Source organism: Macaca fascicularis, chromosome 4 (assembly GCF_037993035.2).
Source record: "Macaca fascicularis isolate 582-1 chromosome 4, T2T-MFA8v1.1".
Lineage (NCBI taxonomy): Eukaryota > Metazoa > Chordata > Mammalia > Primates > Cercopithecidae > Macaca > Macaca fascicularis.
In genome coordinates, this window is record NC_088378.1 from 119819521 (window position 1) to 119839411 (window position 19891).

The following is a 19891-nucleotide window of genomic DNA, read 5'->3' on the forward strand; positions in this document are numbered from 1 at the left end:
AATGACTGAAGCCATAGGATGAAATGAGTTTACTTAGTCTAAAGATAAAGAAACACAGAATAGCTACAAGTAAAAGGGTATGGAGTCCTCACTCTCAATCCATCTTTGCTGAGAATGTAGTAAAACTCCCCAAGCTGTGTGAAAGGCTAGTGCAAGACCCTGTCCTTGGATAGGTCAGAACTTCCTCATTAAATTCTAACCCTTGTCTGCATCCAGTCCATAGCCCTATTGTCTGCACTGATAGTAGATGACAACTGCAGATAATCTTAGTCTTTTCATCTGTCATTGCTCAAAATTCCTTTGTTAGAAGCCAGTCCTCATCAACATGTCTGAGCCTTAATAACACTTGATCTCCATAATGCTGAAATTTCAGAACCCTTGTCCTCCTTAAATGTACTCTTCAAAATGTCATGTCTTCTTCCTACTCTTGGGAAATGTCCCACACCCCTACCCATGTATCTCTCTGTGCACTCTAAGCTGTGCATGCTTTTTTCCCCATGTGGTGAGAATGAGAAGGATTTTACATTCTCTGGATTTGGGGTGTGGAAAGAGCAACTCCTTAGTTAAATTTGGCCTGCAAAATGCTCTCCAGATTTGGAGGAATCAAACACTACCCCTGGTGCCTTAAGGATTAATTCCCTTTTTTTTTTTTCCTGGTGACTATAGATGCACACCTCTAGGAGCTGGCTTACTTGGACAGTTAATTTCTGTCTGGAATTTCCCTTGCTTGAATGTCCATGATACACTGACTTCTGCAAAGGATGTTGTTCAATATGTTGTCTCCACTATTGGGGAGGTCACAGCAAATGCCTGTTCTGCCCGTGACCTGGTGACAAGACTTCGCCTTGTACTCTCTTGTTTATGTTTCTTCACTTGCCTCCTATCATTGGGCATCCTGCCTTTGGGTCCTACCTTCATTTCTCTACTCTAGTCTCTAACTTTTCCAGGCTTGGACTTGGATGGAGCTGGCTCTGACAACTATTTGCTCTGTGACTTTGGGAAAGTTACTCAACATCTCTGAGCTTCAGTTTCTTTGCTATGAAACTGTAATAATAATACAAAACTCATAAAACTATTATAAAAATGAATGAGACTCTAAAATCCAGTACCTGGAGTGTAGTGCCTTCTCTGTAGATTTTCACTGTGAGTGTTATTATTCTACTCCATCATAACTTAAAAAAATAAATACTTCTAAGGAAAAGAAAAAAATCCAACATAAGTATAACTTGCACTGAGCTGGGCAATGCTTTTGCTAGGTACCTAGCAATGGCTTCTTCCCCTGATTTCTAGGTCTCTATCCTCCTTCAGTTTTCAGCAGTGGCTTCCATTTGCAGTGGGTTCCCAAAGCAACTCATGGCAAAAAGCTTCACCAGGAAATGGTTTTTCTAGTGTTTCTGTCCTCTTTTAATGTCTCCTAGGAACATTAGTAACCCTTAGCATTACTCTCTCAATCACCTCTAGAGAGGCAGTTCTCAAAATGGGGTCAAAATATCACCTGCAGCAGACCTATCGGAGCACCCTGTGATGCCCAAGAGTACAGAATACTTCCTCATCATCTTTCCTCATCCCTTCCTCATCATCCCTTCCTCATCACCCCCCTACTAAATCAGAATATCTGAAAATCTTTGGCTAATATACCCCCAGGTAAAGGCTGCTGGATAAAATATAGCATGTCTGGTCAAATTTAAATTTCAGATGGTGTTTGGGACACACTTATACCAAAATATTTTATTTTTTATCTGAAATTTAAATTTCACTGGGCACTCTGTGTTTTTATTTGCTAAATATGACAACTCTACCAGGCTGCACACTAAAGTTTAAGAAACTGTTCCAAGGCGATGCTCACAGCATAGTCCCCACTGAGCCCTGCATAGAGGGCTGCACTGAGTATTGTTTTTTAAAGAAAGGCATTTAATGTCTTGTTGAGTGGCACAGTGTCATAGCCCTTATGACTCCCCATTCTCTTTACTGTGACCTTGCTGCCAGTGTTCAGGATGAGATCTCCAAGCCCCATAATTTGTGTTCCCAGGATTGAGTGACTTTCAAGGAGGATGATCCGGGCATTCCTTGTCTCCCACCAGCCAGGCCATGGAAAACCCCCAGGTGATCAGGGATGAATCATGTGGGAGCCTTGGAGACTCCCTTCATCCATGTAGCACAGGGCTTACGCCTCAGCAGCCTGTTCCTTAATTTCTGTTCTCCAGGTAGACATGGGCATCTTGGCTTTGGACAGCCACTCAGGCTGAGAGAGGTCAGATGCACGTGGGCACATAGGAAGTAGTCTCATGGCTTGATCGATTGGCCCTTCGTTCCTCCCACTAATAGCATCACTGCAGCGCAGCAGCCTGATAGGGCCCCTGATTTTTCTCAGAGTTCTTTCTCCCTGATGGTAAAGAGAGGGCTTGGGATTCTTAAGATGTGAGAGTACTGAGAGAACTCAGATGTGATTCAGGAAAGCAGAAATAGAAACTTTCATAGAATAGCCAACATGTTATTTACTATGTTGCCTGTAGTTGAGGTTGCAAATTCAAATACTGCAGAGACTAGGCAGGCATCATAAATGAGTGAAACAGGAAGGGTGAGGACTGTGGAAAAATGATCCACAGTCCAAGAAGGCAGGCCCTTCTTATCTTCAGCTGACCCGTAGCTACCTGACAGGAATTTGGGCTCAGAAAAGCTGAAAGTCTGAATTTTTTATTAAGTCTCTTGGTTTGAACATGTTGGAAACAAAAAAATGTGAACATTGGGCAGGCCAAAAAAAAAAAAAAAAACAAAACAAAAAAACCCAACATCTATATACAGTCTTAAACCTTTAGGAAGTCAGTTTTTTACTCTGTCTTAAGACTATATTGCATAGGGATGAACATATTGTAGGTACTTCATTGAATTTATAAAGATAACCTCATTGTGTTCAGTTTGATCAGAATTAGATCCCCAAACTCATATGGTCCAACAGAGAGAAGTCAGATTTTATATGAACACATAAAATACATGAAATTATTTAGATAGTAAGACCTATAAAGAAACATCAAGGTGAATTAATAGTCTATTCAGGACAAGAGCACTTCGAAGAGATTAGAGCTTTATTTGAAATCAGTCACTTTGTCTTGGAACTAAGTCATGACTAGTCCAATCATGTGGCCTTCAGCCCGTAGACAAATCATTGATTTGTTCAAAGATCCAGAGAGAACACATTGTGTGGGCTTGATTTCAAGGTATACCTTTGCCTTGGAGAGCTACCATATACTCTTGCATTCACCAAAGAGTAGGATCTTAGATGTCATAAGTAAACTCACTGTGGGAACATAGAAGGAGGCTTGAACATGAGAAACCAGTTATTAAGATGGGCAAATTGCAGTCTAGTTGAGCTGGCTGAAGGAAGAAGAATGACAATATTTTTATTAGTTCATTCTCGCATTGCTATGAAGAAATACCTGAGGCTGGGTAACTTATAAAGAAAAGAGATTTAATTGGCTCATGGTTCTGCAGGCTATACAGGAAACATGGAAGCATCAATTTCTGGGGAGGTCTCAGGTCTCAGGGAGCCTTTACTCACAGCATAAGGCAAAGCAGGAGCAGGCACCTTACATGGCAGGAACAGAAGCAAGACAAGGTGGGGGCCACAAGGTGCTGTACACTTCTAAACTACCAGATCTCACGAGAACTCACTATGGTGAGAATAGTACCACGGGGAACAGTGCTAAACCATTCACGAGAAACTGACCCCATGATCCAATCACCTCCCACCAGGCCCTACCTCCAATACTGAGGATTACAGTTCAACGTGAAATATGGGCAGGGGGACAGATCCAAACCATATCAATATTTTTGTTCCCAAAAGGAAAAAAAGAATAAATGAGTCTATAATAGAGTTTTAATGTACTTTGGCAGAAAGTGAATATAAAAGTGGGATGAGCACAAACAAGAGTCTTTCTTTCCAGCAACCTTATCATACATGGGGTAACTATTTTTCAACTCTCCCTAATTTCTGTAGGGGAACAGAGTGTGTGGTGCTGGCTATGGCTACTTTTTCCATCTCGTGACCAACCAAACATCACAAGCTCCACTTCTTTCCTTCACTCAGAACATTGCACATTCTTGTACCAGGTAACTTTGGGGATATTCATCTACATTTTGGCTGTAAGTCTTATGATTTCACATTTTTCTGTAGAATGCTCACAATGAGAGCACTTTTGGCATTTGTTCAAGATTTGGTGATGTTCCTGTGTATTTTCTGAAACTGCTTTTTTGAGGTATAATTGACATACAAAAAGCTGTTCATATTTAATGTATACAACTTGATGAGTTTGGAGATAAGTGTACACCCCTGAAACCATCATCACCATCTATGCCACAAACATCTATCACCTCTGTCCTCCAGCCCTCTTTATTTGAATTACTATTATTACTGTAAGAACATTTGACACAAAATCTGACCTCTTAGCAAAATTTTAAATATAGAATACAGTATTGTTAATTTTGCTGTATTGTATACTTTGGCATTTTGCTGTACAGTATATCTCTAGGACTTATTCATTTTGCATAGTTGAAACTTTGTACCCTTTGACTAATACTTCCCATTTTCCCCTCCTCCCAGCCCCTGCCAACCACCATTCTACTCTCTGCTTCTATAAGTTTGAATATTTTAGATTTCTCATTTAAGTGCTATGATGTACTATTGCTCTTCTGTGTCTGGCTTACCTCATCCAGCACAGTGTCCCCCAGGTTTATCTGCATTGTCACAAATGGCAGGATTTCCTTCTCTTTAAAGGTTGAATAATATTCCATTGCAAGTATATACCACATTTTCCCCCGCCGTTAACCTATTGATGGACATCTTGGCTGCCTCCATGTCTTGGCTTTTGTATATAATTGTGTTAGCATTATTTTCTAGCTCATAACAGTTTTGATGGTAAAGGGAAGAGAGTCACATGAAAAGGCAGAAGGACAGAATGTACCTTTTGTGGCCAGAGAGAATTCAATGGAGAGAGCAATTAAACTTCCAAAAATAGGCAGAGCCCCTGGGAGGCTGGTGGACTTGGGCTCTGGAGTAATCTGCATTTTGTTGGGATTTGGGTGTAGGTCACAGAGGGTAAAAGTGGGAGGGCTAAGGGATGGGCAAGAACAGTCAGGGGGAGGGTCACAGATTCTATGTAGCTTCACTCTCCCTAATACATTACTTTTACTTTGTATTTTTCAACAAGAAAAAGTAGGAAGTTAGAAACATAAAAATTGGCTTAATTTCATTCTTTGTTTCACTTTTTAGGTATGGTCTCTTTGTATACCCTAAATTTCAGCCACCTTGGGATAATGTCACTGGCATCACCCTGTTCCAGAGCTTCACAGTTTGGGAAAGTGCAGGTGGTGCCCAGGTAAGTTATTTTGTTGTTGTTATTGTTGCTGTTTTTTAAATTAAAACTGTCACTTGTTTTCTCACAGCAATTCATTATGCATATCTACTTAAATGGGAATGACTTGCCCTTGAGGGGAGCATTGCTGTGCTATCACAATTTTGAAGCACCAATGGATCATAGGTGCTTGTAGAATAGTTGTTAAACAAATTCCTAGTCACTAATCCAGGGTTAGGTCATTTTCTCCATTGTGTGTCTTTTGGAAACACTAGTAGAGAACAACAGAATTATAGAGATTTATAATCAGGAGAGATCATAGAGGTTACCTATTCCTTCCTTCCATCCCTACTTAGAGATAGAAATTAAGGCTAAGAAAGGGAAGCGACTTGTCAAAGGTCACACAATTGGTTAGTAGTACAACCAAGTGCAGAATTTAGACTCCAGAAGTTGTGCATTTGATGTCCCAATATCCTGAAGAATACACGCCCCAGTCTTAAGAGAAAGCACTGTTTGTCATTAGAACACAAACATTCTAGCTCAAGATACCATTCTTACTTTAGTCAATAAGCTAAATTTTCTTCTATTTTTTTCTTAAAGGAGAAGAAAAGGTTCAATCATTTACTCTTCATTTTCCCAGTGATTTTCTTATAAGGAAGCTTTGCATGCTCACCATTAACAGCAACATATAAAAATTATTCAGGGCCACTATTTGATGCAATACAGACAAAATTACATACACTTTGTCTCTGCCTAGAAATCTGGAGCATAAGATATATAGATGAAGAAATATGTTCGTAGAGCTTCCAGGAAATAGAATACAAACATATAATAATGTCACAATAAGGAAGTCAAACATTTATTTCATATATGCAACAAAAGAAAGATAATTGTGGATGAAGAAAGCCCAAAAATATATAATTAGGATAGCTAACAGGTGGAGTCCAAAATGTATTTAGTATTTTGTTCTCATTTAATTTTATAAAATGCTTCCCATGAACACTATAAATATTGTAGGGGTAACAAATCTAGTGGAAACATTTGTTGAGTGCCTTCTTATGCAGTGAAGTAATTTATACCTGCAGGGGCTTAAACTCTGTCTCCCTGCTCTTGAATAGCCTTGTCCTAGAGGGAATAATCTAGTAAAATGAAAATACTAAAAGATGCTATTAAAGCCATTTTTTGAAGTTCTGCAATCAGAAATGCTAAACCTGTGAAGGAAAAAAAATACAGAATTACAGCTTGAACTGTTGTGCACTCAAATTTGATCAATCAAAAAGTTTAAATAATAAAAAATATTCTTGGAATTGCACTTTTATAGTGAAGAATAAGGCAGAAATTAAATAACATAATAGCAGCAAATTTAAAAAGTAAACTTCCCTTGAACTATACCAAAAAAGAAGAATGAAGTAAGAAGATTTATCCTTCCCTATTTTAAAACTTGCTACAAAGCAACAATAATCAAGACAGTGTGGTATATGGGCCCAAAGACAGACATAGATGTCAATGAAATAGAAGTGAGAGTCCGGAGATAAACCCATACATCTATAAACATGATTTTTGACAAAGGACGCCAAGACCATTCAATGTGGGAAATATAGTCTTTTCAACAAATGGTGCTTGTACAACTAGATAGTCACACACAAAAGAATTAAGTTGTATCCTACCTCATACTACTTACAAAAATTAAAATGGGTCATTATGTATTAGTAATAAATAAAATTAGCAAAAAATTGGTCAAAGACATAAACATAACTCTGTCTCCCAGACCAGTGGTGCCTTAGTCCCTTTGTGCTCCTGTAACAGAATAATAATATTTGGGTAAATTATAATAAACAGAAATTTATTAACTCATGATTCTGGAGGCTTGGAAATCCAAGATTGAGAGGCCAGCATCTGCTGAGGACCTTCTTGCTGCATCAGTCTATAGCAGAAAGGCAAAGAAGGCAAAGAAGGAGCAAGTGATAGAACTCACAGCCCCAAGTTTTTTTGTAATCAGCACCAATCCATTCATTCATGACCTACACACCTCCTAACACTTACATCAGGGATTAAGTTTCCAAAACATGCTTTTTGGGGGACAGGCTTAAACCATAGCAAGTAGGGAGCTTACAACTCGACCAACCTAATTTTGTTATTACATGACCCCTGTTTGGGTTATCATAAACAATGTACATAACTGTGAATCTGTAGTCATGCTGAGCTACTTATTTCATATTTGCAATCTTCTGACAATATGGGTTAATATATAATACACTGAAGAAAATGTTAAGCACTAGAGTTCTTGGGTGCGATGTTTTTCTCTGCTACCTTTGTGTGATTTGGCCACTCCAAGTTTATTTTAGATATGTGGAGAATTCACATTTATCTTTTTAATGTATTGGTTATTATGATGAAAAATGAAAAGCTCGAAGAGGTGTTACCAAAGGAGACTCATTAGTGCTGACCTCACAGCAACTTTAGGATACCTGTACTGACATTGATGGACAAAAGGTGCTTTAATGCAACATAGCATGCTTCTTTATACTTAATCAATAATTTTAAAAACTACAGGAAGTCTGCAAGAAAAACCAAGCCTCAGACCTTTGCTGTAACATGCTGTATTTTATAGATTTTTAGAAGTAGCAATCTTCGCCTGAAAAACTTCCAAGTTTATTCATGCAGAGATTTTGGAATTGACATCTTGGAAAGTGATGCAAATACTTCAGTTACTGACAGCTTATTACTTGGTCATTTTGCCCACAAGGTAAGTGCCTCGGTGTGGTTGTTTTAGGCTGTCGGTCACAACAAAATTACATGTGCTGGGCCTCCTGATGATCCAGGATATGCAATTCTAATAGCATTCTTTGGTGAATCTCGTATTTCATTGGTAAAAGTTAAAGGAGCTTTTTATTTGTAATAGTGGTGATATTGACAATAGAACTCATATATGCACAGGGCTTCAATGTTATGAGTACATATAAATCACAAAAGTCATGAGTAGCTTACAGAATTTTATTTGTTTGCAATTTAGAATTATTACTCATACAGAAAGAGGTCAAATCATGAAATACAGATTTGCCTAGTTCATTATTTTGTATGTGATTCACTAATATGTGCCTACGTATGGATTTCTACATGATAAAAATCAGACTCTAGATGACTTCTCAGGGTACAAGAATGCAGATGGGGCAAAGAGTACTTCCAGGTAGGAAGCACCAGTTCCTCGGGGAGGTTCATGGCTGCCATTGGTCTCTTAGGCTTCAGATCTATAATGGATCCTCTATGTTCTTGTTTTCATTAGAGCTACATTCATACTAGTCATCACATCATTATGAAAATCATAGATTTCTTGGGAGCCAAGGAAAGAATATTCTCTTCAGTTTGTTCTTGAGTGATTAATTCAATTGAAATTTAAATAAGTTTTGATTCTTATACTTCTAATGAAGATTATTTCATAGCTATAGATAAAAATGTGAAGATTTTAAAAGTCATTTTCTTATAGAGCTACATTTTCTTGGATTTAACTCTCAACTTTTCTTAGTAAAATCTCCTTTGAACTATCCTTTTCAGGAGACAAATACCTGGCAGGGTTTTTGTTTTTGTTTTGTTTTTCCTCTAAAAGGATGACCACCTTGAGAGATGATTCTTCTTTTCAGACTGTGTAGTTTTCAAGAGAGGATGGTACCCAGATTTAGATGCTGTGATGCTGTGGTACATCAGAGGTTCTTAACTTTTCCAGAAATAACCTTAGAGTAGATGTTACAAACAAAATTCCCAGCAAACTGAGCAACTGTCTTGGTAAATTAATGTTGCAGTATCTTAATTGATGTTAAATAGACACCATAATTAATGAGAAAGTGACATAAATTAAGATACAAATTATGACAAAAGGGTGCCTATCATGAGATAATCAAAAATAATCACACCCTTGGGGTGTGATTCACTGGGAAAGTAGTACAGCTGAGGGCCTTTCAGGCTCTTAAGTAAGTACAGGACAAGAGTCCCCTGATGGAAAATGTTAAACAGTTTTGTTCTAGGGGATGTCTAGATGCTGGTTAGTTATCCAAATCATAAAACCACATAATTAAAGAGCCAACTATTACCTAAGAGATGATCTGGTTAAACTTCTTGAATTTAGGGGAAAATGGAGGCTTGGAAAGTTGAATGGCAGTTTAAGGTTCATGCCTAGTATTGTGGAGCTAGGACCACCCTGATACCCTCCCACTCCTGGTCAAATATTCTTCAACTGCACATGGAAAATGGCTTTGGCAAAGGACATTTATTAGTGCCCATACCAATGTTCCCTGAAGTGTTATTCATGAAAGACTAGCCCTTGGATAGTGTCTGGAAAAAGAAAATTCTTTGGTTATAATTACATTTATGCTGTGCTGGTTACCGTACCCTCTATTTCCCAAAATCTCAAACAAGTCCAGAGATGTAATGTACAGCATAAGCATTAGAGATAATAAAATTGTATTGTGTCAGGGAATTTTGTTAAATAAGTGGATTTTAGCTGCTCTTGTCACAGAAAAGTAACTATGTGAAATGACAGATATGTTAATTTGCTTCACTATAACCTGTGTGTACCCTGTAATATCATGTTGTAAACCTCAAATATACAGAATAAAATTCATTGAAAAAATATACTAAAGGCTATGAGAAATTCTAGCATCAAAGTGAATAAGCAAAAAACATCTATTATCTTTACTTAGCACAGTATTTTTCAGATTTATTTGGGAACCACTGTGTTGCCAGGTGTCAGTTCAAAAAAAAAAAAAAAAAAAAGAAAAAGAAAAAGAGGGTGCCTGACCTCTGTGGTTATGGGACTCTGATTTTAGCCTCTATCTTTTGTGCCTTCCATTCCTTTAGGAATTAACCCTTTTTTTTGAGACGGAGTCTCTCTGTGTTGCCCAGGCTGGAGTGCAGTGGCGCCATCTCGGCTCACTGCAAGCTCCGCCTCCCGGGTTCCCGCCATTCTCTTGCCTCAGTCTCCTGAATAGCTGGGACTACAGGCACCCGCCACCATGCCTGGCTAATTTTTTGTATTTTTAGTAGAGACAGGGTTTCACCATGTTAGCCAGATTGCTTTCCATCTCGTGACCTCGTGATCCGCCCGCCTGGGCCTCCCAAAGTGCGGGGATTACAGGCATAAGCCACCGCCCCTAGCTAGGAATTAAGACTTTTAAAGAATTTGGCCTGACCATTGTTAGACTTTCCACTCACATAAAATTGGTGGCATACAATTATCAGTGAGTCATATCCTAAAATAAACATTACTTTCTGGAAGAACTTTTTATCATTAGAAGGAATTTTTTTTCCTGTAAGCATACCTGTATATGCGTTGGTACTCTCACAGCCAATGTTACCTTTGTATTGAGATGAATAGAATAATTTTCAGTAAGAATGGCTTAAATATACAAGATAGAGATGTGCTATAGCATGACGGTGTATCCTAGTTTGGGTGAGTAGTTTGTTTATACTTATTGTCCCAGCATTCTAATTAATATACCCTTTCACACTAAAAAAAAAGTCTAATTTTAATTTAAATGAGTCACCCTACTTATCGAAGTATCTGTAGGATGGCTGTCTTGGTTGTTATTGTAATTAATTTGAGCAGATGATGCTACTTTAAAAAATACCTTCTTCAGACAGATGCTGATGGAGCTGCTTCATTCTTCCTCCTATTTCTCTGGGGGTGATTTCCCATTTTCACTTGTGGATTTGTCTTCTTCAATTTAGACCTTTCATCTTTTTGTTTCCCTAAATTCTGTTGTAGGGCCCCTTCTCTTCTCAATATACTAGCTCTCCCTGGGAGAAATCTCATTTTCTCTAGTGGTTTCAATTACCTTCCACATGCTGATGACTCCCATATATTTGCATTTATTTCTACCATCTTATTTTGCGCTTTCAGTTTGCAATCCGTTTTTGGTTTCTGTTTTTTTCTTCTTTTCTATTTTGATTTGTCTTGCATACCGTCTTTTTATATTTACTCATTTGAAAGTTATCCATTCTGTTATGATTATTTTAGCTGTTGGCCTTAAGTTTTTAATGTGCCTGCTTGTCTTAACAAAGTCTAAATTACATCAGCACTGTTAAACTTTACATAAGCAATACAAGGACATTAAACTCCTTTAGCTTCTTTCCTTACCCTTTCCTCTTCTATGATACCTTTCTCTAGTATTTGCCCTACTTTTTAAGGTAAATGTTTGATGGAAATATAACATTTATGGAGAAACGTGCACAAATCACAAGGGAATAGCTCAATGGATCTTTAGAAAGCAAACCAACCAGGTATATGTATACAACTGAGAACAAGAAATACAGCTTTGCCAGAGAAAGATCTTGCCTCTAAAAAATAAAAACTAATAATAAAGGAATGAACGTTATCAGCTCCTCTAAAGCCTCTTCATGTCCCACCATTCAACCCCACTCTACACTCCCTAGCCAAAGGGCAAGCATTATTCAGCCTTCTATCCATATAGATTAATTTCTCCTGGTTTTGAACTTTGTGTAAATGGAATCATAAAGCATGTAACTCTATTGTACCTGGCTTCTTTGGCACAACATTGTCTGTGAGATTCATTCATGTTTCTTTGTGTTACAAGTATTTCTTCTTCCAATCATTGGGTAGTATTCCACTTTATGACTCAACCTCAATTTTTTTAAAGCATATAGCTATTGATGGACATTTGATTGTTTTCATCATTTGTAAATTTGGTTATTTACAAATAATGATGCTATAAGCATTATTCTATATGCCTTCTGGTCTTCATGTGCATGCATTTCTGTTGACTATAAGCCAAGTTGTAAAATTGCTGGATCATCGTGTAGCTTTAGTGGATAATGCCAAGCAACAATCCAGAATGTTTATGCTTGCACCAGCAATGTATAAGAAGGGTTTCAAAGCTCCATCTTGGAATCTCCCTAGAACATTATCCTGGAGATTTCCTTCATGTCTGTCTAGTATTGGAACTCTTGTTTCTGATTTGTACATCTTCCTCCTTTCTGACTTAATTCCTCAATTTGAACATAGCCTAAGGTAAATTTCTGAAAAAAAAAAAAAAAGGAAACAATGGAAGGTAAAAGTTCTGAGCTGTATATGGAGACCCCTTTATTAGCAGATTAGCAGATTGTTGGTTATAGGATACCAGGTTGAAGTTCATTTTGCACTGAAAGTTTGAAGGCAATATTCCATTATCTTGTAGCTCCTTCTGCTCTTGAGGTTGAATAGCTTTAAGATACTCAGATTTAGGGCAGGAGGCAGCAGCTCACGCCTGTAATCCCAACAGTTTGGGAGGCCAAGGTGTGAGGATCACCTGAGGTCAGGAGTTCAAGACCAGCCTGGCCAACATGGCGAAACCCTGTCTCTACTAAAAGTACAAAAATTAGCCAGATGTGGTGCATGCACCTGTAGTCCCAGGTACTCAGGAGGCTGAAGTAGGAGAATCACTTCAACCCGGGAAGTGGAGGTTGCAGTGAGCCAAAATCACGCCACTGCACTCCAGACAGGGCAACAGAGTGAGACTGTCTCAAAAAAAAAAAGATACTCAGATTCCAGTGATTTTATATGTAACCTTTTATTTTTTTTTTTTTCTCTCTAAAAGCTCTTAGGAACTTGTCCTTGTCCCTGGTGTTTTGCAATTTCAATAGGATGTACTTTGCTGTGGCTCTTTTTCTAAACATTGTCCTAGATACTGAGTGGGACTTTTCAGTCTGGAAAATTATATCCTTTCCTTCTGGACAGTTTTCTTTAATTATTTCTTTGATAATTCTTTCCCCTATATTTTCTTCTTTTCCTTAAAACTATGATTATTTAAATATTGGGCCTCCTGGAATGTTTTTCTTGTCTTAATGTTCTTACTAATTTTCCATCTCTTTGTCTTTTTGTTCTACTTTCTATGATATTGAGTTTCCTTTTTCTACTCTCCTATTTTTTTTTCTAAAAATAATATTTTAGGCTTCTCTTTGTTTCAAGGATATAATATACTTATTTCTCCGAGGCCATTAATTATAGTTTTTGTTTTCTTCTGATTTCTAGACTAGCTTTGTGTCCACTGGGTTTCTTTTCTGCTATTTGTTTATTGTTTCATCATTTTTCATGTTGGGAGCTATTGAAAAAAATTCTGGTAATCCTCAAATGTAAGACTATTTTTAACAATGGAACAGTGAGGCACTAGCAACTTGATTGGATAGTGTTTGTCAAAGAGATTTTGTGGAAAATCATGAAAACACTTATTGTTTCTTTCTTTTCAGACTTTTTGTTAAAGTTTTTAAAATATATTAATATACAGCAAAACTGACTTTTTGATGTACAATTCTATGAGCTTTAACACATGTACACATTTGTGTGACTACCATCATCACAATCAAGACACAGAACAGTTGCATCCATTCCGGTTCCTTGCTCCATCTTTGTAGCCACAGCCTCCTCTTCACTAATGTATTCTCTGTCACTATAGTTTTGCCTTTTCAACAGTCATATAAATGGAGTCATAGAGTATGTAACCTTTTGAGACTGGCTTCCTTCACTCCTGAATGCCATTGGGATTCATCCAACTTGTTGCATGTATCAATATTACATTCCTTATTATTGACGAATAGTATTCCATTAGATAGATGTAATGCAGTTTGTTTATCCATTCGTTTATTGAGGTGCATTTGGCTTGTTTCCAGATTTGGTGATTATAAATGGAACTGTTAAGGACATTTGTGTCAGGTTTTTATATAAATGTAAGTTTTCATTTCTCCAAGGTAAATACCTAGGAGTTGAATTGCTAGGTCATATAAGGGCATGTTTAACTTTATAAGAAACTGCCAAACTTTTCCACAGTGGCTGTCTCATTTTGCATTCCACTAGAAACATAGGAGAGTTTTAATTATTTCTCATCCTCATCAGCACTTACTATCATCATTGTATTTTTGTTTATCCATTCTAATAGGTGCATAGTGTATTTCAGTGTGATATTAATTTGTATTTCCCTAGTGAATAATGATGTTGAACATTTTTTTTCCTGTGCTTATGTACTATCTGTATATTTTCTTTTCTGAGTTATCTTTTGAAGGTTTTTTCCCCTAATTTTTGAATTGCATTGTGTGTTTTCTTACTGTTGAAATCTGAGAGTTCTTTCTATATTCTGGATATAGGTCCTTTGTCATATGTGTGATTGGCAAATATTTTCTCTTAGTCGATAGCTCGCTTTTTAATCTTTGTTTTTATTCATGCATTATGAATTATATTTCATGTGTCCAGTTTTCTTATTTTGCTTTCATCTTTTTTTCTTTTAAATCACAGGGAAGTCTGTGTATGTCATCTGGGATTAAAACTCCTAAAAGATGGGAACTGATGGTGTCTAACACAACCTTTGTTAATTTTGATCTCATCAACTGTGTAGCCATTAGAACCTGTTCAGACTGTTCCCGAGGACAAGGTAATTATGTGAATAGACAGAACAGATGATAAATAAGGCCAATATTCAAGTCAGTATTATAAATAGTGGCAAATATTTTGTGAATCATTATCTCTTTCAGTTATAAGATTGCATCAGTAGAAACTGTTGCTTAAATTTCCTAAAAGATATCCTGGACATTCTCTCAGTGCAGCTTCTGCAGCTCCCTGTCCTCCTCCTATTACGGTGCCTAGCACATTCTATCATGATGGTCCTATGTCTCTGCTGGACTCTGGCCTTCATAAAGGCAGAGATCATGTCTTTCTTGCTCAAAGTTTTAATTATTAGTACCTAGCACAGAGCCAGATGCCTAGTAGACAGGCAGTGTATTGATTAAATGAATGAATGGAGTTAGATAGGTAGATAACTGGGTGTAAACTAACATGCATACAACCTTTCCTCAAAAGAGCCAAAGTTCAGGTGCTTAATGTTTTCAACAGTCCAGGACTTGATGTATGCACAAAGGAACCATAGGAGTTCTAGGTGGTAAGAAATAACTTGGAGGACTCATGGGCCAAGGTGAAAGAGGTAGAGAGTAATCTAGTTGATTTGATCATTGTAAACAGCCAAACCAAGTAATTCAACTAAATATGCTCTTGTGGTTTGAATCACCAATTTAGATAATTGTTTGTTTTTTTAATTAAATGAATAATCAACAAGTCTCCACTTTTTTTTTCCTATGTAGGCAGAATGAAAGATTGTTTTTATTTGGGTGGCATCTGAGTTTAGGATTGTAGAAATAATAATAGAAATAAAAATGCCTCATAACAAGTGCTTGCAGTCACAATTCCTCAATTCTTTAATATCTTGACTATTTCATATCATTCATGAGACAGTGAAAAAAAAAATCACACTACTCCTATGAACTCTAATCCCTTTTCACTGAATAATATTGGCTAACTCCTCTCTTCATTTGCTTAAATACTGTCTATTTCAGGCTCTGCTTAAGGACCTAGGGGGTGCAAATATAAAAACACATAATTTCTGTCCTCCAGGAACTCTTGATCTAGGCACTAAAATAAATGTCCAAGCCCATCGTCGTAAGAAAGCATGATGAACGCAGTAATAGAGCACCCAACGAAGTCGGTGAAGGGGCTGAGAAAGGGAATCAGGCAAGAGCTCATAGAGGTTATTCTTGAGTAGGGTTTAGGAAGGTGAAGAGAAGTTTGCAAGAAGGTATATGTAAGGAAGAATTTCTAGGAACAGTATACACACACACACAAAAATAGAATCCAAAAAGCCAGTTGTGCTTCGGAAATCACAAAGAAGTCCAACATGACTGAAATGTAGAGCTGCAGGTGGTTTGTGGTATTAAATGAAATACAGAAGTTGCAAGAGGTGCAATTGTGTAGCCTTTCATGCATGAATTAATTCACTGCATGTACTCTATTGGGCTGCAGAATGAAAACATTAGAACCTCAATTTGTATATTTTTCATTTTATTTTCTTTTTTTGTATATTTTATAATGTACATAATACATTACGGTATGGTAGTATATGTACTGGGAGATGTGTACTCAGTTTTCTTCTTTTAATGACATGGGTGTGTGAATTAGAAGATCACTGCCATACTTTCCTTCTAGGCAATTGGACTGATAGTACCAATGAGTCACATGGCAGTGGTGTTGGAGAAAGACTGCCAAGAAGTATGGCCCTGCAGCTAATACTTAGAAAGTGTATTACTAATACTATTTGCCCAAGTGATTAATTGAGTTTGCTTTTGAAAGTAAATGTTTAAAGTATAAACCTCATAGTAAGAGGTATTGGAGGGCTTAGACTCACCATAGAGGAATGAAAGCTGAAAGATTGGAAGACTAAACCATAGCATCTTTAGTGCTAAGTAATTAATAAATTAATGTTTTCTGTTTCTATTTCTCACTAGACCAGAGTTTCTTACCCTTGGCACTATTGGCATTTTGGGTGAGATAATCCTTTGTTGTGGGGACTTTCCTGTGCATTGTAGGATATTTAGCAGCATCTCTGGTCTCTACCTACTAGCTGCCAGTAGCACTGCCAACTCCCCAATTGTGACAGCCAAAAATGATTGAAAATAGTGTCATATGTCTCTTGGAAGGTAAAATCAACCCTGATAGAAAAATCACTGTTCTACAGTGTGGACTACAGACTGCATGAAGGTAGGGCCAATGCTGCACTTATACCTCTTAGTATCTCTAGCACATACCAGAGGTTGGAAGACAGTAAACACTCACTGTAAAACAACTACAGAAAACACTTTTTTTCTTGCATGAATAGGTGAATTGTAAAACTGGATAAATATGCAATTTAAATCCTAAGACCATTACTCCAGTGAATTTAGTTGCTATTTGTGCCATTGTGTAATAATCTTTCTGTCTTCAAATTTGTAGGTGGATTTACTGTGAAGACCAGCCAGTTGAAGTTTATAAACTCTTCACACTTAGTGGCATTTCCATTTCCTCATGCAGCAATTTTGGAAGACTTGGATGGATCTCTGTCTGGGAAAAACAGAAGTCACATTCTTGCTTCTATGGAAACCCTTTCAGCTTCTTGTTTGGTCAATGCAAGCTTTGGTCGGGTTGTCCATGGCAGTGCCTGTGGAGGAGGTGTTCTTTTTCATCGTATGTCGATTGGTTTGTAAGTGGAATTAACTATACTTTTTAGCTTGCTGATGAGCATGCATCTGTTACTCTGGCTGTTGAGGCTTATAGAAGGGAAATTGTTTTCTAGATTATTTGAAGTATTTAGCTCTACAGAAGTGAAATGGGAATAATTTTGATAGCTGCCTAATGGTGAGTGTATGGTAGTTTTAAGCTGACTCAAATGGCAGCTAATTTGCAAATATCTTTGGACCAGATCTCATAGCCTGTGACCTCTTATTGACATTTTGGGCTAATAACTTCTTCTTTAAAAGACTTACGACCAACAGAGAGTTTGAAATATATTTAAATTAAAAGTATTATTAAAAAATTCTAATAATGTCCATTCTCATTTATATACATGTGCTCTTCCCAAGCTCTTTTTAAGTGTTCAATATGCTCCAGGGAAGCAATTGCTGATGCCTCCTATTACTTGCAAAGTTGCTTCACTCCAGTTCATTTTCCTTGTTAATTTCATGAACTATTGGATTCCTACAATACATTTCCTATTAATATTGGAGCAAGGACTCCTTGGTTATGCTACTCAAACTACCATTAAGTCAGCAGCGGGGCTGTTTATAATGCATAATAGGATTGCTCCTGCCCTCTTTAATTTCCAGGTAACGATTGCTGAGTGTCTAGGGTTCTGTCTTTTACTTATTCCAAATGCATTGTATATATTTAGCCACACTTATTTTCTTCGTTTGTCTTAAGTGTCCTAACTCCATGAATATTAAGTCAAGTAATTCAGTCAGACCACATTGGCCTCTTTCTTGAACAAGTAAACTCCAGGGAGTGAGAATCATTGTGGTTAGGATTGCACTAACTCTGTATTTTGAATGCATATGGAATCAGTACTTTGGCGTTCTGTTTGGGAAGCCTTAGCAATGCACTGCTAGCATTGAATAGTCTGGAAATTTTTCATTTTTGCTTTCTAGACATTCATCATTCTACCTAACGTTAATGAGCCCAGTTCCAGTGAGTAAAATAATAATATGTGGGGATATGTTTTTATTTCTAATCATTTTGATTGTGCAGAGCATGACTTTTTCTTCATTCGCAGGGATGCAGCCTAATTTTTATTATTTTAGTGTTTTTATCAAGGATGTTTTAAATGAGTGTTTTGAGAGTTATAAAAATTAGTGATTTATTTCTTACATGCATTTTATCAAATGAGGAAAACAGATTTGTGTACTTAAACGGAACATTATATGCTTATATAATATTTATTTCTGTGTGTTCTTCATAGTCCTTTATTATGCTTTACTTTGAGATCTACTGGTAGGCTGTCTCTTAGAGAGACACTTGTCACTGTGATGTTAGAAGGCTCTGTAGAGCCTCAAACTTGTTTGAGCATTTGCTCTTTGAGATCTTTGGGACAGGATATTAAGGTGCTTGCCTTGGTGGCAGGTCATGATCCCACCACTTGGGGACTGACAAGGTCAAGAAAAATACAATCCTGATGCTGTATTCTAAGTAGATTCAAAAGGGTCTAGCAGGGTGAAAAATGTATCCTGGTTTTCCTGGATTTTTTCTTCTTTTAAAAAGGAAAATTCCATGTTCCGGAAACTTCCTCAGTCAGCTAGCCTGATTGGTCACTCTACTCCTTAGATTCTATTTAAAATTTTCAGGTTGACTCACAGGTCTATGGACAAATACCCAACTGACCCTAGTTAGCCACCTGGAAGTCTCAGCATGCTTCCAGTTATAAGTCTCTTGGCCCTGATGCTCTCACCTCTAGGAGAGGCAACTGAATTAAATGATCTCTAAGGCCTTGCTGCTCAAAGTGTTGTCCATGGACCAGCAGGAGCAGCAGCACCAGGGATTTTGTTAGAAATGCAGAATCTCAGACTGGGCCCCAGATGTCCTGAATTACAATGCCCAGGTGATCTGTATTAAAGTCTGAGAGACGCTCCTCTAAGGTCCTTCTAATTTTATCTTTCTACGATTCTATCCCTAGCTATTTGTGTTCAGTGACTTGATCTTTGTCCCAAAGCATTATAACCTCATTAGGAACATGTCAGAGCTAATGAGCAATTTGAATTCAGCATAGATACAAACTTTGCTGCATTTCATGGAGAAAGGATTAATTTGTTGTGCTATTTGCCCCGGGGCAAGCACCCCGGGTTGATTTACAAAGCTCCCACAGTCATGATCTTTTGGGGTCGCATGTTGATGGAGATCTAATATGGCATAAGCACCCTGCTGTCTTCACTTTCAACCCTTACCTCCCTCCCTCAGTGAGAGGTCCCGAGAGGGCAGGGAGTGAGGCTTTACATAGCTGCATAAACAAGACATCCTCTTCCCGCTTTGCTAAGAACCAGGCTCTTGGAGTGTGAGTTCTTCCTTGGTAGGCCCCCCTCTCTGGCCCATTTTCACTACAAGTTATTTGTTTGACATTGGCAAACTTCTATTCCTGTCCCTCACTGCCTTAAATCTGACGGTGCTTACCTTTGTGGCACTTCCTGCTTTATTGGTTCCTATGACTCAAAGCCAACAG

General features: G+C 37.6%; 1 protein-coding gene across 1 annotated transcript in view; it reads left to right on the forward strand.

Moving 5' to 3' along the window:
* The window catches only part of PKHD1 (PKHD1 ciliary IPT domain containing fibrocystin/polyductin), a 464388-nt gene that overhangs the window by 193811 nt on the left and 250686 nt on the right, over window positions 1-19891 (forward strand). The window contains 5 exon segments of the mRNA XM_005552760.5: window positions 3995-4107; window positions 5267-5372; window positions 7960-8094; window positions 14623-14758; window positions 17143-17389. Of these exon segments, the coding sequence (XP_005552817.3) occupies window positions 3995-4107; window positions 5267-5372; window positions 7960-8094; window positions 14623-14758; window positions 17143-17389 (737 nt within the window).